This window comes from Grampus griseus (assembly GCF_964374135.1).
Source record: "Grampus griseus genome assembly, chromosome: 13".
Taxonomy (NCBI): domain Eukaryota; kingdom Metazoa; phylum Chordata; class Mammalia; order Artiodactyla; family Delphinidae; genus Grampus; species Grampus griseus.
Window position 1 is genome coordinate 8,846,203 of NC_139007.1, and position 25,884 is coordinate 8,872,086.

Consider the following 25,884-nt stretch of genomic DNA (forward strand, 5'->3'; position numbering starts at 1 on the left):
AGATGTTTCAAACCTGACATCTCCTTTAAAGTATTAAATGAACCTAATTCCATCCCGAGTAAGGAATTAGCACTAACTTAGCTTTTGAGAAAACACAAAACTTCGTGTCTCTGAAATGTGACACTGTGCTAATTGTTCACTGATGTTAGACAGAGTCGCATGCCTTGGTGATGGAGTAAAGTTCATAACTGGAGAGTGAGTTTGCACGTAGGCCTCACATTTTAAAGAGTACTTGTGTTTCTGTAACCCAAGAACAGCAAGAAGGATTGACGTTTGACGTGATGGTTTTTGTAGGCAGCTACCAAGAGTTTATTATTACTTATGAAAATAGCAGCCCTGTTATGAGAGCTTCCCCTCACATCAAGGACAAATTTCCCTGCTGTGTGATCAGTGTATATTTCTCCTGAGGAGGCTACATTTCTCAAAATATAATTAACGTATTTCTATTAAAATATTTAATTGTTAAATAGGAAATTTAAAGAATCATGCTTGATGAAAAGTCAAAGTGATTATTCAAACTTTTAACAGATTTTGAAAATAAGTAGATGTAGTAGTATAAAGTGAGTATAAAAGCCTTTCCGTTCCTTCAAATAACCAATGTGAAGAAAACTGTGACATGGTGTCAGAATGGTGGGTTATTCTTTACTCCAATGTAAAAGATTTTTAATATGACAATCTTTTAAAATCCCTTGTTTTATCTCGTGGCTGGAATCTTTTAAAATCCCTTGTTTTATCTCGTGGCTGGAATAGCAAAAGTCTATAGACAAAAAGGAGAAGAAGACATGATTTATAGAAACGGAGGATTTGCTTAGTTGGAGAAATAATTCCATGCACACTCACATGATCTTATGTTATAGTCTACACTGCTTATTATTGGCATTTGTCAAATAAGGGGAGAATTTGTGCTGGGATCACGCCATGCCAGAAAACCTCTTACAGCTGGGCAAATTTTTATTGTATTAGAAACCAATTCATTCATATTCTCTCATGGACAAGCTATCATTTCAATGTTTGGAGACATTATCATAATCACATAACATATTTACATAGCAAAATAGTTTCAGAAACAAGTCATATAGGAAATATGTTTGTGCCCCAGTAACAGAATTAAATTCAGATTCCACTATGTGAGCCTACTTTTTACATCTATTCTGTAAATAAAAAACAGTTCTTATTGAAATGAATCCTGTCAGTCAGCACCACGCTATCAGATAGGAAAGAAGTTAGTGCTAAAACATTATCATGTTACTTTATCATAAATCATATTAATTTTAAATCATACATGAAGTATATAAATAGCTCAGTTCTGAACATAATAGCATATATGCATGTCCTTTTGGATTATAATGAAGCACATGGCTTTCAAAAACAGATCATGCAATTATGAAAAAATTCTTTGGAAAGATAATTTTATAGATACTCTATGAATTTGAAATTGTTTTCATGCTTGATGTGAAATTCTTTGCCCAAAACATACACGTGAGAGATGAAAAATTAAAACTAACATTTAAATACCCTAGGCCTGAGCTACTAACACTTGAAGGATTATTAAATAAACATGATCCTTTCTCTAGAAGTTTTTAAAAAGTATTATTGTCTTATAGTTCTTTTTGTATATACAGATCTACAATTTAGCATCATTTTATTTAGTACTCTTTAGCAAGACAATTGTTTATACAAATTTTTAGAAATAGAGTGTTCGGATTATTTTAGATATATTAAAACTCATTTGATATGGAACTGAGAGGATGGGTGAGTTTTTCTACAAGTTTAGCAAACATTTGATATTTTCACACCTTAGGACATAAATGCTTGATAAGAAACTTAAATACCCAATGTTTTGTCATGTGTCCCTTTAGTTATGTGTTCTTTTATTTTATATAAGAAGTTATATTATCTTACCTTCCAGTACCTAACAATAGAAAATCAAGTATATATTTGTTATTTTAAAGTTGTAGATACTTATATAACCTTCCTATTTATTATGATTAAAACACACATAGAAAAATAAAAATAGAGACTGTATAAAGCTCTTCACTGTGTGATTCTTTGCACTAAGAGTGAAGTAGAAAAAAAGAGTAGATTAACTGCTTTGAAATCTTCACAAGTTTTCATCTTTCACCTAATGCTTTCTAAGACCTCAGGTAATGAATACTAGAGACAAATATAAAGACACATTTAAATATGAGATATAGTGTATCTCGAAATTTTAATAGGAATCCATTTTTTACTTTCAGCACTTAGTTGATAGTTTAAACCTGAAAATAACTAATTAAGCCATAATAGCAAGAAAGTCAAAGTCCCGTCTTTACCTCCTTCTCTACAATGTCTTTGGCACAATCCTTCTGCTCTCATGTCAGTGCTTTTTTGCAGAGAGATGTGTTTTTTGGTTACATTTGAAAGAATGTGATGTCTTAGCATAGGGAAAGTGTGTAGGTAAATTGAATATAAGTTTTAGACTCAGGAAGCACAGACAGATGGAAGCAGTCTACCCCATGGATAGAGTAGAAGGTGAGTGGAATCTGTAGGCAACGATGAAAACCCAGGCAAGGGAAGATGAACTGATGTACTAGAAAAAATAAACAATACAATTCTGAGGTCTTAAGTATGTGCAAATCATTTATTCAATGCATTTTCCACCCAAGCATTGACACTCTCGTTTTACGATTCAGTCCTTATAAACCACTCCTTACCATTCAAAGGGGGCCGGTTTGTGATGCTGGAACCCATGTATCATGCTAGCGTTTGGGTCCTTTTAGACTCTACACCTGTGTTTACGAAAGTGCACTTTTGCTTGATGTGGGCTGAGTAGCCGTTAGCCTAACCATGTGTGTCTCTGTTTGCCAGCCTCCGATGACAGAGCTCACGCTCTCTTGTTTTCCGTCCTTAGTATAACGTACATACAGATCAGTACCGAAGCTGCGACAGCGTCTCCGCCAGATCCTCAGACAGTGACGTCAGCGACGTGTCTGCCATCTCCAGGACCAGTAGCACCAGCTTCCTGTCCGAGCAATCTGAGCGGCCCAGGGGCAGGACCAGGTGAGTGGATGCCACTGTGTGTACAAACCGGGTAAAAATGCACCGCGCTTCCTGAGTGTTCTCACTCAAACAGAGTTCAGGTCAAGTAGCAGAAACATTTCATTGAAACTACTGGGACTAGAGTGAGTTCGGCGTTGATTCACTGTTGTGTAACGTTGCCTGGACTCTTTGGTACTTACTATAAGATGGGGCTGTAACCAGAGTCATATTTTAGAGATTGCTCTAAAATTCCTTCTAAAGTGATTAAATCCACAAAGCATTCTTTAGTCCAGTGTCAGAAAGCTCTCTCTGTAAAGGACCCCATAGTAAATATTTCAGGCTCTGCAGGACAATCTCTGTCTCGACGCTCTACATTGCCACTGAGGTGCAGAAGCTCTGCAAACAAGTGAACATAGCCCTATTCCAATAAAATTTTATTTACAGAACAACAGAGAGCGGGCTGCATTTTCCCCTAGGCTGTAGTTTGTTGATCATGCCTTCAATCACATAGCAGCTGGTCTGCCTTCAGGTGGATGTGATAACAAAATACACACCCCTCTTCTACAGGAGGGGAGTTGTAAGAAGTTTGTATGACGTTTGTTTAAATCACCGACAGTTATCTTGATTCTCACAAGACAAATAACTCTGCCGAAAGGGAAAAGACCTCAGGAATCTGGCGCCATTTTCAGTACAGCAGACTCAGTATGGACAAGGCATGTTTTATATTTGTTCTTAAGTAGTTTCCAGGAGTAGAAGTTTCATTGAAGGCACTTTGGGGTTGATGAGAGGACCAAGAAATATAAATGTTCAAAACAGGAGCAACTATCTTCCTAATATTCCAAAAGCCTTTTATGATCGCACGTTTTGATGATGTATCCTGAGGCATTCCGTCTTCCTGGATTTCTCTGCACCTAGCTCACATGTTGAAGCAAATTGAGACCAATTATCTTACTGTTAATTAACAGTGCCACACTGAGATTCTGCAGGAGCAATTCCAATCGATCAAGACATTAAGAGAACGTTTTATCTCTATTTTGAATATTCTCAGCATCTGGTCCTAATAGGATATTAAGTTCTCTAAAATTTAAGAAAGAATGAAAAGAGCTGAGGAATGTAACCGTATTGAGCTGCTAGGATAGAGGGGTAAAAACGATTATAATCAATTCCTTTCTATTGAAATATTATTAAGATATTATGTTTCAAAACCTATTCGGTTTAGCAAGAATACTGATAAATAGGGCTTAAAGACTTTTTTCACTTTTAGTCGCTAAAAACAATTTACTCAATAACTACAAAACCGTAAATCTTGAAGTAATTTTATGTTCACAATAGAGCCATGTACCCTGAGTCCTATGCTGTAAAGAATGACTAATTCACAGAATTCATGTTACCAACCAACTGTGAGCATAATATGTGGGTCCACTGTCATTCTCTTGAAATTTCAGAATAGGTTCTTCAGGGAAAATTTGGCTGTATGATTTTTGAGGAAGAAAGCAAAGAACAGAGAAATTGTAGGGGCCTCAACAACAAGGAACTATGATTTTATACAAAGGAAGAGAAAGAGCTTCATGGTAGTGATTGGAGCCAAGGTTACTCTGTGGGAAAATGCTAGTTTATCAGATAACACTCACTATAACTAGATCATGACAAGAAGCAGAAGATAGAGGATTTTTTGCCTCCTTGATTCATATAACTTTTATTACGTATTGAAGGTGGTGGGGATGGAGTAGACCCAGGAAGGGTGCAAATAAATTTCTTAATGACAAATCTGTTTTCTGAGGGCATTTCCCTGTTTCCGGCTTCCCTTTCCCTTCTCTGTGGTTTAGAGCACATTTGAGCTCAGTTATTTTTACGTAAGTGGATTATGTCAATGCAGTCAGTTAAGCTAATGGCTAAACAAGTTTCCCCTGAAGCTAACGTGAAGAAGTATTTTCCCGTAGTCCCGTACTTTAGATCAGGAATTCTTCATATGTGGTGCATGTTTGATTTCTTAGAACACTTAGGAGGAGCAAAGAGGGTAAGATGAGCTATGGGAGGGGCAGGTCTTCCTTCTTACATCTTTTCATGTATGTTCTTCCCCCTAAATATCCTCACAGGCACACGGACACACATGTACACCCCCCCCAACACGCACACACACACACACACACACACACACACACAGAGTTACTTTGGGTCCACCATCAGCCCTATGGTAAAAACCTGAGAGGAGGGTTTGTGATTAAAAATGACATCAAAGAGTTGCAGGCTCTTCAACTTTAAATATTCCCAATTCTTATAACACTATGAGTAATGACTTTTCTCAATATAGTACTGCTTTGCATTTCTGTGTGTTTTTTTTTTAGTAACTAACACCTGCATAGGTTTTAAAATTTTATTTATTCAAGTTCATGGATAAAACATGAAAAATGTGATCAATATAATAATAGATGTATTTACATTTCATAATAGGTACCAGCAAACTTTTGAGTTCCTATCAAGCGTAAAGACTATTATTTTCCAAGACTTCATGAAAGTATAATATCTAGGCCGCATACTCAAGGAGATTATAATCTGTTTAAGAGTTTGAAACCTGTTTTTATATCCTGATTCCCTGCACAGCTGACCCTTGAACAATGGTTAAGATAGAATCGGGACTCAAACCCTAGTTCTTTTGATTCCACATATTGCGATCTCTAACTGAACACAAAATTTTCCCCACACTTAGTTTATTTAAAGGTCTATGGACTGAAAATTTTAGTACTATATTTATTGAAAAAATCCCCATGTAAGCGGATCCATGCAGTTCAAACCCGTGTTGTTCAGGGGTATATGTCTTCACTCACATCTTCCCGTGACACAGGAAGTGTTTTACTATGCATTGCCTTGGATGGGTTTTCATCTGGAAGTCATTAGAAGGATTTAGAAGACACTGTAGCATCCCCTGAAGACAGTGCTCAGTACGTAAAAGTCAGCCAAGTGTCCACTGTCCTCCTGAAGGACCACAGGGAGAAACCACTGACTTGATCCTACCAGTATCATACAGAACCGTAGTGTGTAAAGTACCACGTGTGGTTTTGACGCCTTCTATCCAAGTATGCTATGAACCAAGAAGATGTCAAGATAAGCACATCTGAAATGAGCAGTGGTCTGCACAGTATGATATATAGGCCAGCGTTTCCCAAACACTGCTTGCTACACTTTCCTGTTAACGATTCATAGTACACCCTATTGTTCTTAACATTTTGAGACGTTCTCTCTTGTAACAACTTGTTTATCTTTGCTTATTCCAGCGCATACCAAAGTTATTTCATTCTGGAATGCCTATTTCACAGGGACATCCATGAATGTGTTGCATAGTTTTTGAGTGAAGTTTGGGAAATTCTGTTTTAGATAATCAGCACCCTTCTGCCTAAGAGATAAAAGGCTGTACGGAAAGCTTTAAAAAGCCTGTTCGGGGGACGAATAAAATTAAGCACTTATCAGATGTGTATAGGTTGAAAAATACAAATATATTTGGATGATCTATCTCTAAAAGATCATTTTCAGAATATTAGGAACTCATGGGCCATATTCTGAATCTTTTGTGTTTGAGATAATGATTAGGCAAAAAATACCTTGACCATTTGGGGATGGACCAGCTAGACCATGTGTTTCTGTGTGAATTGAAAAAGGGCATCTCTCCCCGCAGATGCATGCTAAATGCTTCATTCAAAATAGCCTAAAACATACTTCATGTTTTCAAAGTTTCTGTCTACAGGGAACTATAGTAGAAAAACATACACTATAATGTTTATATTAGGGTAATTAACCTTTTGTAGATATAAAGAATTAAAAGTTATTCTAAAATTGTTGTCACGGATTAAAACTACTTAAAATCTCAGTAATTTCTAGGATGATTCTTACAGGACAAAATCAACACTTAATACTTCAAAATAATAAACATCAATAAAGATTTGACGTTCCTACTTTTTCAGACTTGTTCTGCACGTGAGTTACAATTTTAATTTCGTATTGGCTTAAATATTCCTCGAAGAATGTTTTCTTATCCAACCACAAAACATGCAAAGTATATTAGTAGAGGTGGCATAATTGATGATAAAAATGCACATATACTAGAAGCCCAGAAGGAATATGTTGAGTTTTTGAGTGCTCTATGCTTTTTTTAACATCAAAGAAGATGTTCACCTCAAAAAGAGGCTGAATTTTCATGACATAGCTCTGATTTTTTTTTTCATCTTTATCATATAACCATTTCTTTCCAGGCAGACAAATTTCAGATGTTTTATACAAAATCAAGCTATAAAAGCAAATGCAAGCGTAATCCTATAATTGCTCTCAGATGTTATACAGTTTTAGAAGTTCTGTCAAAAGCAACAATTTCCCAGCAGCATTCACGTTTGTGACAAAGGTTTGCCTTGATCTGTAACGTTGCCTTTCTATATCTAAGTGGATTTTGATGCAAATAGTTTTTGGTCTTTTTATCATCTCCTTTTGAAAGAATATTTTCAAAAGCAGTTATCTTTTTCTACATTCGTAGTTTGAAAGACTTGAGAGCTTTTTAAGAGGAGTTGTCTTCTATACACAAATATTAATCTTGCAACTGTAAATTTACTCAAATCTGGAAGGTGATGTCACTAGGTGTAATAATTAGCGTATACTGAAGGAAATACGCTTATATTTATTGGGGGATTTTAAAACATTGTAGGTTAAATTATTTGATATTTTAAATTGTGATAGAGAATGAGTGCCTAGGTTAATATCTTCCAGAAAATCAATCTTATTATTGCAATTATGCTTGAAAAATATTACAGAAGATCCCTTTATTTCACGATAGTTCTTCAACTCAGCAAGGGAATACGGGATACCATGTAAAAAGAATCTGGATTTTCTGTGATGGCATTTGAAAAATACTTAACTGCAAAATCATCTGAGCAATTAACAGCTCAGAATACTAAAGGAAGCTTTCATTTTATATACTTATTCATTGTTATGCCTACTGACATTGAATACAGTCAGGAGTGCCCAAGAGGGAATTCTTAGAGCTAGCCACACACTTTCGCATGCTCGCCTGGTGTACTATAGAAAAACAAAGTCTACTGAGATCTACAAAAGTACTAAAAAGAAAGGAAAATGACATGGAGATTTGATGGGGAGGAGAGAACAAACTGGAACACAGTGAAAGATGCTGGATACTGAATATCCGAGAAAGGAAATATATTTTGGCGATCTTCTAGTGGCTTCTTTTATGGCATTTCTTCGTTTTAATTGTCCAAGACTGATGAGTGGACCATTATTATTTCCTGTGACTAGATTAAAGCTGTAGAGAGGTGGAAAGACTGTACCATGTGCCCTTTAAAAGCTCTCTACCTTTATGGTAAAATTACTAAACCATACTTATTAATATACCTTATGACTGAATGTGCCACGCATCTGAATTGTTATACCGCACCACATCCGTAACATAAACAAAATACTCTTGACTTATGACTGTAAGTCACACGACAGTCCTTAGAGTAGCCAGTTAGAGCTCTCGGGGCAGGTGAGTAGATTCTCCTGGTGAGGGCGTGCCTTGCAAACCTTTAAGACAGTTTAAGGGGAAGCTGCGCTGGTCCAGTTTGAACAGCTCCAGCCTGCTTTGTTCTTACTGTTCTACTCTGTCAATTCATTTTAGATTTACTAAGATATGTTTAGTTAAATTCTGGGAAGGTCAGCAGAGTATTAGGGAAATGCTTCCTGTATAATAAACAATAAAAATGGTCAGTTATAATAAAGTTTTCAAAATTGAATAGAAACCCAGGATATCTTATGAAGATGGGAGTTATTTGTTGAAATGATCATTTGTAATTAGATCTTAGAGACAATGTCTGTCAATTGGGAAAAAATAACTACTCTACACATGGAGTTGTAAAGTACGTCGTGACTTTTTGTTATTTGTAGAAATCTATTTCCCTGTAGCTTTATTTCTTCTCTTAGGATTAAATTAGATCATTTTTAACATTTAAAAGATTTTAAAGAGCACGTTCAATGGAAATTGTAGATAATGATAATTAGAAACTTTTCTTTAATGAGAAAAATAAGTCTTAGTGTGTGTTTGGAAGAGGGTGTAAAAACGTATCTTAGTCAAGCTGAAATAAAATCTTTGAAAGCTCAAAAACAAACCATATTAATGACTTTACTTGTAATACATGTTAGTCTATTTGTGATATTGTCTATTTGTGATATTGTCTAAATCATAACTGATTGTGTACAGTGAGTATAACTTTCCAATTTGATTTAATTATCCTAAAAGAAGTTACACATTTAATTTACTATTCCGTTGTTAAATAAAATAAGAACATAATTCTCCCTGCTTAATTATTATTTTCCCCACAATATACAAGAAATTATCGATAACTTATGTACTGCGAACAGCACATCTTCAGTGTAATAGATTATTAGAAAGGTATAAAGTTTATACATCTTTTAAGTGCAAGGAAAATAACATAGGTGATAAATCCTAAAGTGAATTGACAATATTAAAGCAGCTTTCAAATACAACCAATTTATTCCCTAGGAATAGTTTTCAAAGAGAAAATATTTTCAACTTTGGGCTTCCAGTTCCTGTTCACGGTACAGGATATGTTTGTAGCTGTGATCTTGGCTTTCGACACAGAGGCCAGGAGCAGTGCATTCACTCTGGGGCTATGACCGATGTCCAGAAGTACCAGCTTTGGATTCAGGCTAGGCTCGGGTGTAAGAGACCCACTCCTTTGCTAAGACACTGACTGACTCTGCTTCAGTGCTCTGTAGTTTCCACAGCATATGAGGGCTTCCTCAAGGGCCACTTATGCCACCCTTTTGTCTTTGATGTGCTCTAATTACCACATAGACCAGCTACGTGAAGAATTTTCTGTGCTCTATTAGCGATCAGATAGCAGGGTGACTGTTTTGAGAGGCCGTCAAATTGTTACTATATTTTTATGCCAAGACATATAAAATGGGAATTTTCTAACAGATTCTTAAGTTTCTATTTATCTTCTGTGTTTATGTGTTTATATCTGCATGTTGGAGAACTGACTGCTGATTATAAACCTGGCAGTATTATGTGGATGGGTAGCTAACAGTTTTAATGGTCACCAAGCATGAGCTCTGGTTATCAACGTTAAATACCGGTGCTTCAGGAAAATCTTCATATTTCTGTGGTAATTATTCTATTATTTGAAATGGATACGATATCCTTTCACTCAAAACCAGTGCTTCCGAAACTTCACCTATTTCACGTGTCACTTTCATATGTTGCCATGACTGCGTAACACATGTATACAGCACACAATATCATGAGTGCTGTAACGGCTCAGGAGTGTAACAGTTAATAATCTCATTTTATAAATAAAATAAAATGAAGCAACCTATTAACTTTACTTGGCAGTAGGCAGTAGAGCCAGAATTGAGAGCCCTGTGATTTAACCTCTTTATTTTTATGTAGTGAATCTCTTTATCTCTAATAATAGTTTTTTGCTTTAAAGTCTATTTTGTCTTGCACGACAAATTTTAAACTAGTGTCCAGTCTAACTTTTCACATCCTTTTATTTTTAGTCTTTCTCTTAAAGGGTATGAGTTATGTGTGAGTTATATCTCTTGTAACCATCATAGAACTGGACTTAGATTTTCTTTTTTCCTTCTCGCTTGACAATCTGTATCATTTAATTGGCTAACTAATGCATTGACATTTATTTTGATTTCTTACGTATTTGGAATTCTTTCTACTATCTTGTTTTATGTTTTCAATATTTATTATTCTATTTTTTCCTCTTTGCTGATTGGTTTTGAATCAAATTGTTTTTATTTCATTTCTTTCTCTATTATTCTGGAAATTTTATTATTTCTATGATTTTAGTGCCTAATTTAGTGTTTCGAGAATATATATTTCGTTAAGTAATAAATCTAAAAGTTAAAATTACTTCTACTCCCCCCAGAGGAAAAAAAATGACTCTATACACTTTAGCTCCTTTACCATCCCTCCACCATTTGCATATTTTTTGTCCAGTGTTTTAATTATATATTGTTTTCTTTCTCCCATTATTGTATGTTATTTTTTTAAATGCTTTAGAGTAACCCACATACTTTCTAGTTTCTTTGCTAACCATTTTTCTTGCATCTTAGATCTTCATTTGGGAAGCATTCTCCATCTTCCTGAAATATATGCATTGTATTTTTTTAATTGTTTGTTTATTTATTTATGCAAATCAATGCCACCAGTGAAGATCCCTTAGGACTTAGACCCAGACCCACATTGTCCCTTGTTTTCCAAGGGTCTTGGTTCATGCAGGGATTTCAGTTCTAAGTCCCCTCTGACCCTGGACTCAAGCCTCTAAATTTCTCATCTGCAGAACCTCCCAAGACATTCATAACTCACTTAGCAATCTGTTTTCAGTCCCTTCTTGGTCTTTAGGCCACAGGGATTTTCCTTTCTTTCCTGTGAACATAGGTTTGTATTTTAACAGGTATTTGTTGTCATTTTCCCATCATTTCTAGGTATTGGGGAGGGAAAGGATTTTTCAGACTATCTCCTCTACCACTTTGCTAGAAATAGTAGTTCATATTTAATGTGCTACTATTTTCTTAATTTTTAAAAAATTTACTCACTTAAAAGGATAATATTTAAAGCAAAATAAATAAATAAATAATTGTAGCAAGAAGAACTGTGGCCCTAGGGACCATATACCAAGTTAGAGGGAAAATGCCAGGGCAGGGAAAAGAGAATTGCATCTTGAACTGGTGGTGAGATCTAAGGCACGGGAGGACAAGTGATGGGGGTGGGCGGGGGGGGGGGGGGTGGGGAGGTGAAGGAAGAAAGGAATGAATGAACCAAGGGAAGAAAGGAGGGAGGGAGGAAGGAAAGAGGGAGCTCCAGCAGAGAAAGGCCCCTTGAATGGTGAGGAGAAATGGAAGCTGGGAACGGATAAATGACATGGGGGCAAAGGTAGATTACAGCCCAGAGGCAAGCAGAGATTCTTGAGGGGGGGGTGGAATTTAATGAGGGAGCCCAGGTGGGCCATAGATTAAGGGAGCAGTTAGTGATCCTGGAATAAAGAGGTCCTTAGAGGCTGCTTTGGACTCAGATGCCAATCTTCGGTTCAGTCTGCTGTGGCCAAGGTGACAGGACACCAAGCACATGAAGCTGGGCACAACGGATGCCGGGGGCCCCTTTATTCAGACGGTGGCAGTGGACCTGGGGAGCATGGCCAGTGCGGGATGCTGACAGGCAAACAAACAAACAAATCAAAACAACAAAAAAACCCAACCCTTTAATATCAGGCCTTCACATTCTGTAGATTGATACAAAACCATTTTGCTACACCTGGAAGAATGACCACTGCACCACAGTTATCAGAATTTCATGGACAGTAAGGTAATGGGGCTTGGAATAATAACATGGAGATCTACTGTTTATTTTACAGTTGAAGGTAGTTTACAAAGATGATTCCCCATCGCCAACAAAGTAGATGTTTCTGTTTATTTTATAAATGAGAAAATGAGATATCTGAGATTTGAAGACATTGCCCAGGGCCATAAATAACAAATAATGATGCTGTCAATAGAATCTAGGTCTTTCTTATCGTAAAGCTCATAGATTTGTTGTTGTTATTTTTCTTTTTCACTCTGCACACCTATCTTTTAAAACTAGTGAAGTTTTTAAAGGCAGAAATAAAAAAAAGTAAATTCAATGCTAAAATGACATCAGTGATGAGACCTGTGAAGCCGAGGGCATATTTAGAAAGTTTCCCATCCCAACAGCCATATGGACAGACGCAAAATCTGACAAGTGCTAGAGCTTTTGCTCTTCAGAAGGGTTTGGTCCAATAGTACCCCTCCCTCTGAGGTCCCTATTCTGCAGTGAGTGATGCTGAGAAACCCCAGATGTAAGTGTGTGAGTTTGTGCAGATGTCCAGTTGTTTTCATAGGCTCTAGGAAATACTGAAGTGAGCCTTCCCCGCTCCAAACGCCTGACGGCCGTGAGAAATCACGTAGACTTCATTCCATCCAGAGCCCAGCCAGTCGAGGCTGCCCCGCCCTTTGTCAGCTGCAACCCGTGTAACCCAGGACAGAAGCCTGGTAACAGCCACTGAGATCCTCGGTCTGAAGTGCAAATTTAAGGTGTGGAGAAAACCTTGCTGGAAACGGGGACGGGAAGCCAATGGGGACGGCAGGTCATCTAGATCTTATATGTTTATGGTCGTAGTAGACGTGTATAAAGAGGTGTTATGTATGACAACTGAGAACAACCCTGAGAAGGAGGCCTTATCCAGATTCAAGAATTCTCTGAAAGGCTGTGTTTTCCAGACCCTTAGGAAAGATCACTCTTCTGGGCAGAGTTCTCTATGGCCTTTGGCTGCCTCTGTCATCCTGCATCTTCGTTGTTGCCCCCTTTAGAGTGGGACAGGGTTGACAGACCCTCTAGTGTCAGGCTCTGCTCAGAGTGGATGGAAACGTGCCCACAGAACCTACCATGTCATTATGAAACCAGGATTCGGAAGGGAACTCTGATCGGTCATTATCGATCAAATCACTGCAAAGAGATTTACCCTTATTTTCAAAACACTGTCAGGTATTATTTCCTTCTAAAACTTTTAACTAAATCTGCCCAAAATACGTTGCTGTATCTGTGCATAAATTCTTGATTTGATTTTATCAAAACGTATAAAAGATAAAGCTATAAAAGACTCTTACTATTTACATTTACTTTAGTGATATAAAATACGTGCTAAATGTCTAATTTTAGTGATATGTTTCCCACATCTTAAATAATAAAAATGATTTAGTTGTAGTATCACACTTACAGCATTAGTTTAGTCTGTAGTTAGTTATACCTTTTATGTGAATTAAGTTTCTAGTTCCAGAAAGTTGTCAGGTGTGAATCTCAGATACAAAGAAGGACATTGGGGAACGTAGCCAGATCAAGTGTGAGGAAGTTGAGGCATGCAAGAGAGTGTGGAAAAGGGAAAATTAATATGATTAGTTAGTAGGAAATAAAGTAGGAAATAGATTATATATGCAGAAGTAAATAAAGAACTGAAAATATATGCTGCCACTATCATCTATCTATCTGTCTATCACTTATCATCTATATATATCTATCGTCTAACATCTATCATCTAGCTATTATCTATCTATCTCTCTATCTTCTATCTATATATCTAGCTATCAGTCCATCTGTCTATATCTGCTTTGATACTATCACTAACCAACACTGAGACCTTCACCAAGTACACAGCTTCTGTAGAACTTAAGTTATTTTCCTATTTAGTTATTCATTCACTCATTCACCCATTCACCAGTCATTTATTGGGTGCCTATTATATGGAGGTAGGATAGTTGATACCTACTGTATGGTGTGGAGCAAACCAGACATGATCCCTAGCTCTGTGGTTTTAAGTGAATCTTTATATATATATATATATGTTTTATTATGTGTATAGTCATCTGAAAAATGAGAATCATACCTGCCACTCCTGCCTCACAGGACTGTGTGAGAATAAAACGATAGTGTATGTCAGATGCTCTGGAAGGGTAGTTATGCTGTATGATTATAACTCAGTTACTGCATACAAGATGCGAAGGATTAAGTGAGTTACTTTGTACTTTTCAGAGTTCTCCTTACGTGTCTCACAGGCCAGATGACTACCTAGGGTGTGACACAACACCTTTCAAAATCTGGATTTTGATTGTTAATATTCAATTTTTCCACTTGGTTGTGATTTATGATGAGCTGGATGAATGTGTGTTGGCCCGGAGAAGTTCCATTTCATTAACACGGAGCTTTTTGGAGTCATGCCCTTGGACTGTTGGTGTTCTAAGGAACATTGCTGTCTGCAGATTGCCATGTACATGTTTGAAACAGGAGAAGAACTAAAGGGTGAAGAGGAGACTTAGATTGCAGGGCTCAGGGCTTTATCCTTCCACGAGAGCAGTTTTACTAGTATTTGTTTTATTAATTCAAGACCTATGAAATATATTATTAAAAAATAAAGAGGAAGTATTGCTGCCCTAAAAGCATATTGTAAACCAAATGTGGCACAATAAATTCTATGTGCTATGATTTGCAGGAAAAAAATGAAAATATGAGATCTGGTACTAATTCTTTAGCTACTAAGTATTTTGAATTCAGATAATACCATAATTTGGCCAGTGGTTTGTGTATTGTGTTGCAAGTCTTCGGTGCAATACATTAAGGAAAAAACTCAATTTCAAACAAGAGGAAAACTTGCAGACTCTTTGGTCTGTATTGAGCTTAGTTGCTCTATTTTCCTACTGTACACTTTGTTTATGAATCATACCCTTGAGGTATGAAGTAGAAGAAGTACTTGGGATTGCTTTGGAGCACATTAGCTTTACACAGTATGACACAAACTATCTCAAGGAATATATTTTATTTTCAAACTCATTGCTTCAGCATGCATAGCTAACAGGCTTGTAGCTGCTACTCTTGGTAACTGTTACTTTTAAAACAATATGGTAAAAACTTTAAAGGCTTTTTTACTTTATCACTATTTTAAGAAAATAATCATTTAGAGCTACAGTTCTTTACTCATTTTTAAATACGATTACATTGATTTCACCTAGGCCATCTTGAAGCATAGACACAATAACCAAATTTGTATAAATCAACACTCGCCGAATGAATACATAGTACATACCCAGTGCAGTAAATCAAAAACCCTAGACCTTGAAGGGTTCTCAAAAAGCCTTACATGCTAGTTTCCTATAATTAGTGGAAATGTTTTCTAAGTTGTCTGAATCATCCAACATAATTAGTGGTCTTCTTTGCTCCTTTGTAAACTAAGACAACAGTTACGTCAAGAAATCACTTGTGTGTGCCTGTCTTTGGCTTTATGAATTTACAATTTTGTGACTCATTTATACTATTTTATGGTTCAGAAATAATATGAGAGATTTTTTATATATGTTTTACTGAAGTATAGTTGATTTGCAGTGTGTCAAGTGTACAGCAAAGTGATTCAGTTGTACATATATATATATATATATACACATATATATATATATATTCTTTTCAGAGTCTTTTCCATTATAGGTTATTACAAGATATTGAGTATAGTTCCCTGGGCTATACAGTAGGTCCTTGTTGGTTATCTATTTTACATATAGTAGTGTGTATATGTTAATCCCAAACTCCTAATTTATCCCTCCCCCACCCCCTTTCCCCTTTGGTAACCATAAGTTTGTTTTCTATGTCTGTGAGTCTGTTTCTGTTTTGTAAATAAGTTTGTTTGTATCATTTTTTAGATTCCACATATAAGTGATACCATATGATATTTCTCTTTCTCTATCTTACTCACTTCACTTAGTATGATAATCTCTAGTTGCATCCATGTTGCTGCAAATGGCACAATTTCGTTCCTTTTTGTGGCTGAGTAATACTCCATTGTATATATTTATCACGTCTTCTTTATCCATTCCTCTATTGATAGACATTTAGGCTGCTTCCATGTCTTGGCTATTGTAAATAGTGCTGCCGTGAACATTGGGGTGCATGTGTCTTTTCGAATTATGGTTTTCCCCAGGCATATGGCCAGGAGTGGGATTGCTGGGTCACATGGTAATTCTATTTTCGTTTTTTGAGGAACCTCCATACTGTTCTCCATAGTGGATGCACCAGTTTACATTCCCACCAACAATATAGAAGGATTCCCTTTTGAGAGATGACTTTCTAATGTTTCACTATTTACTGAATATTGTATACCAGCTTTTGTTCAACTGTGTGTGTGTGTGTGTGTACGCATATATATTTAACTGAATTTATGGTAGACTGGAAATACACAGATATATGTTTAACTCATCATTTGGTCCCTAAGGTCCCTAAACACTAAGGTCCCTAAACATTTCTTAGAACACATAATAAACAAATTTATTTAATATAATTTAATATTAAATTAAATTATATTTAATTAATATAATTAAATTAATTAAATATAATTAAATTAATAGTATTTAGTATTTAAACAGTGTAATTACATTTTTTCTACCCCATTATCCACTTACTTCCCAAGTCAAAAGCTGGAAGCCGCCCTAGTTTTAACTCTCCGCAATCCTCCTGCTAATGCTTTGTTTCTCAATCTTTGAACCATTATCAACCCCCAAGGAGACTTTTGGATGCTCTTTCCCTAAAGCCCTCCCCACAGGACATTTGAACCTCACAGGTACTCTGTGTTTGTACACTGTGGCCCCTTAGAGGACCACAACCATAGAGATCTGAGATCTCTTTATCCCTCTCACCTCCACCGAGAGCCAGTGATCACCTCTGGAAGCTTATTACTCACATTGAGAATTTGTGTTCAAATCAGTCATCAATTGTATTGATTTTACTTCCTACATAGAACTCATGATCACAGACGGAAGGTTACAGAGGACAGTTGTTTTTATTCCTCTCTGGTTGCCAACTGAAAATGACCCAAACTTTGTAAGAAAAAGACTGAAAATTTCATCTACTATGAAACTAGGAGACAACTACATCCTTAAATTATAAACTATAGAAAAAAGCCTTCAAATTCAGTGAAATCTGGACTAAAATGAGGAGTAATACCAAGACTAGACAATGACTTATTCAGCGACTGAATATAGTGTAGAGTTCCCCAAAATAAATGGTACAGCCTTAAAAAGCCCAATCGAAAATGCGCACCTAGGATCTGTGAGAACTAGGGAAAGTTCTAGACCTGGGGCATCCTGAAACAATGTTTCATACCTCAGAGGAGCAGCTGACGTCTGCTCAGAGGAGAAGCCTCACTGGTCTGCCAGGTTGCGTGGGAGCTGTAAATAGGAATCAATTTGGACAACAGCACTCAGTGTAGTTTGCAGAGAAATAAATTGCTATAGCACAATCATAACACATACATCTTCATTACTAATCATGTGGAGATTTGGATAACATCACTGGTCTGGATGATTTTAATCTTATCTGAAAATAAGCAATAAGATGACACAGCCTTTCCAGCTGTAGGTGTGACAGGATAGCTTGTATCAGATGATCCCGCCTGTAAACCTACAAAAGCTAAACAAGAAGAAACAAACAAATAAAAAACTGTTTGGCGGCACTTGGAAGCAACATAGCAGACAAAGAAACTGGAGGGATTGCAACCCTTGAAAGAAGGAAAGAACACGAAGTGATGCCACATGTACCCCTTTTTCTATGGAAGGACTTTGCAACCCGGTGACACAGATATTGGAGCAAAGCAAAAAGCAGCATCTTCCCGGGCTGAAGAGACAGATGTCACAGTTCAGGAACTGACAGAGAAGCTGGAAACTGTGAGTGGAGGGTCCCAAAATTTGCTACAGATTCCCCTCATTTGATGACTGCTGAGCTGTGCATGCACAGAAATTAACCGAGAAATTAACCAAACAGCAGCAGCTGGAAGATGAACTTCTGAGCAGACCTTCCAGCAGCTGCCCGGTGCTGGGAGAGGTCCATCCCCTTCAAGTGCGTGGGAAACGCTTTGGTGTCCTGGACAAATTCCAGAAGGACCAAACTGGGAATAAGCGTCACACAGTACGAGTAAGGGCAGACCTTCAAGCCCAGCTCTGAACAGGAACAGGATTAATTCTCTCTGCCAACCAAAAGCAATTTCACCCTTGTTGGAGGAAAATAATATCATCCAGAGCCTCTGTAGGTAGGTTTTCACCCACAACGTCTGGCATCTAATTTAAATTTACAAGGCAAGCTAAAACTTTTAAATTAATAGAAAGAGGACCAACCAACTAAAAACTAACAATACAGTTATCAAAGAAGGACCTTAAAATATCCATGATTAATATGTTCTGGCAAACAAAGGAGAATGGATGCTTTCAGCAGACACCTGGACTCCATTTTTATAAATTGAGCAATAATTCTAAAACTAAAAAATAAAAACCCTAACAACACATTTAATAGGTGGGTTTAATTAATTAATTAATGGCATATTAGAAACAGCAGAACAGAGAATTAGTGAGCTGGTCAGTGGAAAGTATATAAATTGACACAAGAGAAAGAAGAGAAGTTTCAGGAGAACAGGACAGATGTGAGATGTGATGGAAAGGTCTGAGTGTGTAACTGAGTCCCAGAAGGAGAGGAAGTGCAGAAACAATCCTTGAATCCTGAAGGGCTGGCTGAGAACTTTCCAACTTTATAAATCCAACGACCTTTTAAATTCTGAAAATATATGAAGAGAAAAACAAATCTAGCAATATCATGATCAGAGTACTGAACAGTAAAGAAAAAAACTTTTCTTAAAAGAATCCTAGGGGGAAAAAAAGAGATTATCTTCAGGGAAGCAGCAGTAAGATTTTGGCTGAAATTTCAACAGATGTTATCAAAGCCCCAAACCAATGGAATGACCAAAGGAAAGAATGCTGCAAGAAAAAATAAAAACATCCAACCCACTGTTTATGCTTAGTACATGTTACCCAGCAAAAATAACCTTCAGACAGTGCACGGATACATGAATGAAATAGCTAAGAACTCATCACCAGCGGACCTGCTCTTTATGTTGGGAGAAAATGCCCCCAGTTGGAAGCTCTAAGCTGGAAGAAGGAATAGAGAACACCAGGGAGAGTTAGTAATAATAACAGTAACAACAACAACATACTGGGGAGAGTTAGTAATAATAACAGTAACAACAACAACATAGGGGGAGAGATAGTAATAATAACAGTAATAACAACAACAACCAGGGAGAGTTAGTAATAATAATAGTAACAACAACAGTACCCAGTGGTAGTTAAGACGTGTACAAGTAACACCTATAAAATACCTACGTGAAAGGTGGGAGGGGAGCAAAGGAATCAAGCTGCTATAAAGTTCGTGCATTATTCTAAAAGTAGTAACATTTCTAACTTAAGGAAAATTCTGATAAGGTAAATACTTTAATCTTGAGAGTAGCCGCTAACAAATACTAGAAGAACGCACAACTCAGTCCCTAATAGTGGAGGAAAATATGCCTAACTAATCTAGCTCGGTAAAAAGGAGAGGTGAAAGGACAAACGGATGTGATCGTTAAAAATAAACAGCCAATGTCGACTTGACTCTGGCCGTATCAGTAATTACCTCAAACGTAAACGGACTAAATGCTTATTACCAATATCATGGAATGAAAACAGGAGATATCAGTGCAGGTGACCAAATATTTAAATGACATGAACAATTTTATGCAGATAAGTTTTATACCTGAGATCAAGTCAGCGAACTGACCAACAGGCCAGATCTGGCCCACTGCCTGCTTTTGTGAATAAAGGTTTATTAGGACACATCTGTGCCCATTTGTTGATATATCATCTGTGGCTCTTTTCCCACTACAAGAACGAAGGTGAGACTGTTTGGCCCACAAAGCCTAAAATATTTACCTAACCCTGACTTAGGTGAAATCTACAAATTCCTTGAAAAGCACAGCTTACTAAAACTAACATAAGAAGGAATAAAAACACGGAGGACTCCTGTGATTAAAGCTGATCCTATAATTGTTTTAAACCTCCCCACAAGGAAAACTGCTGACCCAGGTGGATTCACTGGTAAGTTTTTCCAAAAATTTAAAGAATAAATGCTCTTAATCATACCCGATATTTCCAGAGAGTAAAGAGGAGAAATACTTCCAAACTCTCTCTGTGAGTCAAGCCTCTACTTGAAAAATTTGGTAAGGAGAAGACAGGAAAGTTATAGGCCAAAATCTCTCATTCAATTAGACAAAAGGCCTCAAGCAAAATTTTAGCCAATTGAATCCAGATAGAGAAAGAGATCACTTTGTAAAATTCCACCTGTGGGATTTTGGGACATTTTTGAACATCGGGGGTCTGTTCGATCCCCTGTGGGTTGGGACCCAGCCAGGCTGGATATGATCTCGGGCACCGCGGGCCAGTGTTGCCTGCAGTGTCTGGTTAAAGGGAGGCTTCTGATCGGTGTCACAGGGCGATCTATCTGTCGGTCTGTCTGTCTCTATCCATCTCTATGAGACAGAGAAATTTTGAGAGAGAGAATGAGAATACATTATGAAGACAATAGTTTTGTTCTGTAAGTGAGAGACTGGCTTAACATTATGTAATTCATTGTAGAAGGAAAGAAAGAAATCCTCTGATCCTCTCATCATCACAGAAGACACAGAAAAAATTTTAATAAAGTTCATTACACATATATGATAAAATATGTTAGTGAACTAAAAAGAGAATTTTCTTAAAATGTTAAAGGTAATCTACCATAACCTAACAACAAGCATCATACTTCATAGGGAAAGAGTGAACACTTTCCCCTGAGTTCACTGAAGCCACTTTCACAACCTCTGCTCAACATTATTTGGATGGTCCTAGCCAATGTTGGACCTGGCAGAGTGGCAATATAGCAAAGAAAAGTAAATAAAAGCAATAAGGATTATAAATGAAGAATGTAAACTGTCATTATTCACAGTCTATATGATTGCACATATAAAAAACTCAGAAGAATCTGACACAAAATTATTAGAATTAATAAGCGAATTTAGCAATCACTAGATGCAAGGTCAGTATATAAAAATCAGTTGTATTTTTATGTACCAGCAACAAACATTAGGACATGAAATTTATAAAATACACCAATACAATATAATCAGAAACATGAAATACCTAGGAATAAATCTAGTGCCTAATTAAACTAAGTAGGTAAATGAATTAGAAATAAACTAAATAAGTAGGAATAAATTAACAATATATAAGTCCCCAATATGAAGAGTACTTATAGCCTCATACATAAAGCCACAGTTGTGTGCAGGTGAAATTCCATAAGAATTACACAGGGACAAGTACTTCTGAAGGTCTGGCCATTTGAAGGGATCGAATATAAATAGTGGTCTAACTCGAGCGCATCCCCTTGGTTCTAAGTGATGCCTGCTATCAAAATAGTTCCACTAGAGGTGCTTAGGAAATTTGACGCCATCTTGGTTATCAGTCAACAGGCCCAGAATTTTAACTCCTGGAAATTATGAGCTAGATTCCTGGGGATGATCTCTTAATCAGCAAGTTCCTTTTGTATTGACCATTTGTGATTAGTAACTTGTATATTGATCCAAACTAAAGTGTAGGACTCAAATAATTTGAGTCGACTTCTAGCATTTTTTGTAAACGGTGTAGTGAATGTATGTGTATTACAACCATCTTTTAATACGCCTTAAATTACTCGTCCCTTTTTAGGCTTACTGTGGAGTCATGATAGGCCTCTATGTTCTTTTGGTGTGTTGAAGATATAGAAATTGATTATAATTGTTTTTAAGCTAAATGTGTCCTTAATTTAAGAGTGGGAATCATCTTTACATAGTACCTCCTAGGCCTTTCCTGAAAGCATCCTTACTTTCTGAAGATGAGAAGATATTTCAGGCCCGTATTTTTTTATCCTATTCCAAAATTTCATGCCAGCCACCTTACATTAGAATAAGGAACCAAAATCTGGCAACTAAAGGTGTAGATTTTTTTTCTTTTTTTTTTTTTTTGCGGTACGCGGGCCTCTCACTGTTGTGGCCTCTCCCATTGCCAAGTACAGGCTCCGGACGCACAAGCTTAGCGGCCATGGCTCACGGGACGAGCCGCTCCGTGGCATGTGGGATCTTCCCCGACCGGGGCACGAACCCGTGTCCCCTGCATCGGCAGGCGGACTCTCAACCACTGCGCCACCAGGGAAGCCCAAGGTGCAGATCTGATTGCTTATATGATTGATCCCTTGCATGTCTATGGGTAATACAAAGTCTTTTTTGTCTATTTTAGGGAACATGAGCTCATGATGTTTCAATATTATTTTACTAATATTTAAAAAAAATTCTTATTTGAAATGAGTTTCTACATTGTCTATTACCATCATTTCATTGATTCTACAATGCACACTGGTCTGTACTTTATCATATATGAAATCCGTATGTATTTTACAATGGATGGCATGACATGGTTTAATTAGCAGCATTTTTCTTTCTTAAAAATCCATAAAATAATGCTGTATCTTGCTACTGATGACATAATTGATTTGATTCAGTGCATATAGATTTTCCTCCCACCTTTGCCATATTACGGTGAGTTTCGTCACACCAAGTCATATGTGTAATTTATAATTGGGCCAAAGCAATATCACCACCAGGCTTTCCTTGCAGTACCTACCAGTATGAGGTCCCCCAAATTCTGCTAAAGTTCAGGATATGACCTTCTTCATTACCTGTAGTTCTAGGACCCTGTAAGCCATGGAACAAATACTAGACCAGTTCTTTGTGAAGCCTTTGTAGGTGTGCAGTCTGCGTATGAAGTACAACTCTTGTCCCTTAATGGTAAGCTGGCCATCCCTGATTAAAAAAAATTTGTTCTCAGATAAATATTTAAGATCAATTAGTCATTTTAACAGAAAACTAAATTCTAATCTTGCATTAATGTAATATTTTTCAGTAAATGACTCATAGACCTTCCCTATTATATTATGAATATTTCCATCAAATAGAGATAGTTAGTCAAAGTTCTATTGTTTTTCTCTTTAGACCTACTGTTTAAAACTACAATAAACCAGGTAAATAATTCACTTTTCCTCAAACCTTTGACAATTTAATGTATTCACCCAAGTTTTGTCTTTTACTCTCCACATTCATATTCCAGTATTTTACTGTAAGAAACAACTTCCTTCTTTTCCTTTGATAAATAAAAACACATCTACTACCTTGAATATGTCACATATTTTTGTCACTTTTTTCTAGTTTAGAATGAACCATCCATATTAATTGCAACTTTTAACCTAAGCTTCTGTTTTGTAGAGAAAACTTGGAGGTAGATAATGGAGCATAACAGGCTGTCTGTCATAGGCAAGCAATGAAGCAGCCTAGCAAGTTACAGCAGACATAATAAAACATCCTACAAACAACCCAATCAAAAAGTGGGCAGAAGACCTAAATATACATTTCTCCAAAGGAGACATACAGACATACGGATGTCCAAGAGGCACGTGAAAAGATGCTCCGCAATAATTATTTGCTAATTATTAGAGAAATGCAAATCAAAACTGCAATGAGGTACCTCCTCACACCGGTCAGAATGGCCATCATTTTAAAATCTACACATAATAAATGCTGGAGAGGGTGTAGAGCAGAGGAAACCCTCCTGCACTGTTGGTGGGAATGTAAATTGGTGCAGCCACTATGGAGAACAGTATGGAGGTTCCCTAAAAAACTAAAAATAGAACTACCATATGACCCAGCATTCCCACTACTGGGCGTATACCCTGAGAAAACCATAATTCAAAATGATACATTCACCCCAGTGTTCATTACAGGACTATTTACAGTAGCCAAGACATGGAAGCAACCTGAATGCCCATCCATAGACAGATGAATGAATAAAGAAGATGTGGTATATATACACAATGGAATATTACTCAGCCATAAAAAAGAATGAAATAATGCCACTTGCAGCAACATGGATGGACCCAGAGATGGTCATACTAAGTGAAGTAAGTCAGACATAGGCAAATATCATGTGATATCACTTCTATGTGGAATCTAAAAAAAAAAGATACAAATGAAACATTTGCAAAACAGAAATAGACCCACAGACCTAGAAAACAAACTTATGGTTACCAAAGGGGAAAGGGCAGGGGAGAGATAAATTAGGAGTTTGGGATTAACATATACACACTACTATATATAAAATAGATAAACAACAAGGACCTACTGTGTAGCACAGGGAGCTGTATTCAATGTCTTATAATAACCTATCATGGAAAAGAATCTGAAAAAGAATATATATGTACATATATATGTACAACTGAATCATTTTACTGTATACCTGAAACATGGTAGATTAACTATACTTCAATTTAAAAAACTTAAAAATAACTCAATAAATAAAAATAAAACATCCTTACAACCCACAGTATCCTATAAAGTTGCAAAGATGAAGAGAAAGCTTTGCATCATTCAGAGACAAATCCACTGTATAACTAATTAATCACCTGGATTACGTTTAAGCTGACACTCCAACCAACTTCATTACTGTTGATATCAGAGTCTTTTCTGAACTATAGGTCAATTTATTTATTATGTAATTCTACATTTTCACAATCTTAAATGCTCCTGGAAGAAATGTTAGCCTATCCAATAAGTAAAATCAATATAGAAAATATAGGAATTTCAGATTCACTCGTCTGCTCATGAGAAAACCAACCTAAATCTTAAACAATAAAATAAAATTTTGTGCTCGTATTACATACTACACTGATAAAATCTGGAATAAGACATAATGCTGTCTTTTAAAAATTTGAGTTATAATTCACATACCATAAAATTCACCCTGTTCGATTGTACAGTTCAGTGGTTTTTAGCATATTCACAATTAGTTGTGCAACCTTCACTGCTGTGTAATTCGAGAACATTTTTATCTTCCCCCATAGAAACCTATAACCCTTTGCATCACGCCCCTCCCCCCTCCTCTAGCCCCTGGTGACCACTAATCCACACTTGTCTCTGGATCTGATATTTTATTTAAATGGAATTATACAGTATGTAGCCTTGGGTATCTGGCTTTTTTCATGGAGTATAATGTTTTCAACTTCATCCATGTTTGTAACATGAATCATTCATTTTTATACGTGATAATATTCTATCGTATGGATGAAGCACATTTTGTCTCCATTCATCAGTTGATGGGCACTTGGGTTGTTTCCTCTTTTTAACTGTTATGAATAATGCTGATCTGAACGTGCCTGTGTAAGTGTTTGTATGGATATATGTCTTCAATTCTGTTGAGGACGTACCTAGGAATGGAATTACTGAGTAGTACGGCAACTCTAGTTTAATTTAACTATGTTTATGTTTAACTAAATTGCCAAACTCTTTCCAAAGCAGCTACATAATTTTACACTCCCACCAGCAGTGC

General features: G+C 36.6%; 1 protein-coding gene across 48 annotated transcripts in view; it reads left to right on the forward strand.

Moving 5' to 3' along the window:
* The window catches only part of LOC309831934 (regulating synaptic membrane exocytosis protein 1), a gene marked incomplete at both ends in the record, with an annotated part of 217,497 nt that overhangs the window by 121,562 nt on the left and 70,051 nt on the right, over window positions 1–25,884 (forward strand). For 30 of the 48 annotated variants that reach the window (XM_082669309.1, XM_082669356.1, XM_082669354.1 and 27 more), the window contains one exon: window positions 2,891–3,039. The exons of the other annotated variants lie outside the window; for them this stretch is intronic. In XM_082669309.1, coding sequence (XP_082525435.1) covers window positions 2,891–3,039 — 149 coding nt within the window. The remainder of the gene's footprint in view (window positions 1–2,890; window positions 3,040–25,884) is intronic. 48 annotated transcript variants of the gene reach the window in all.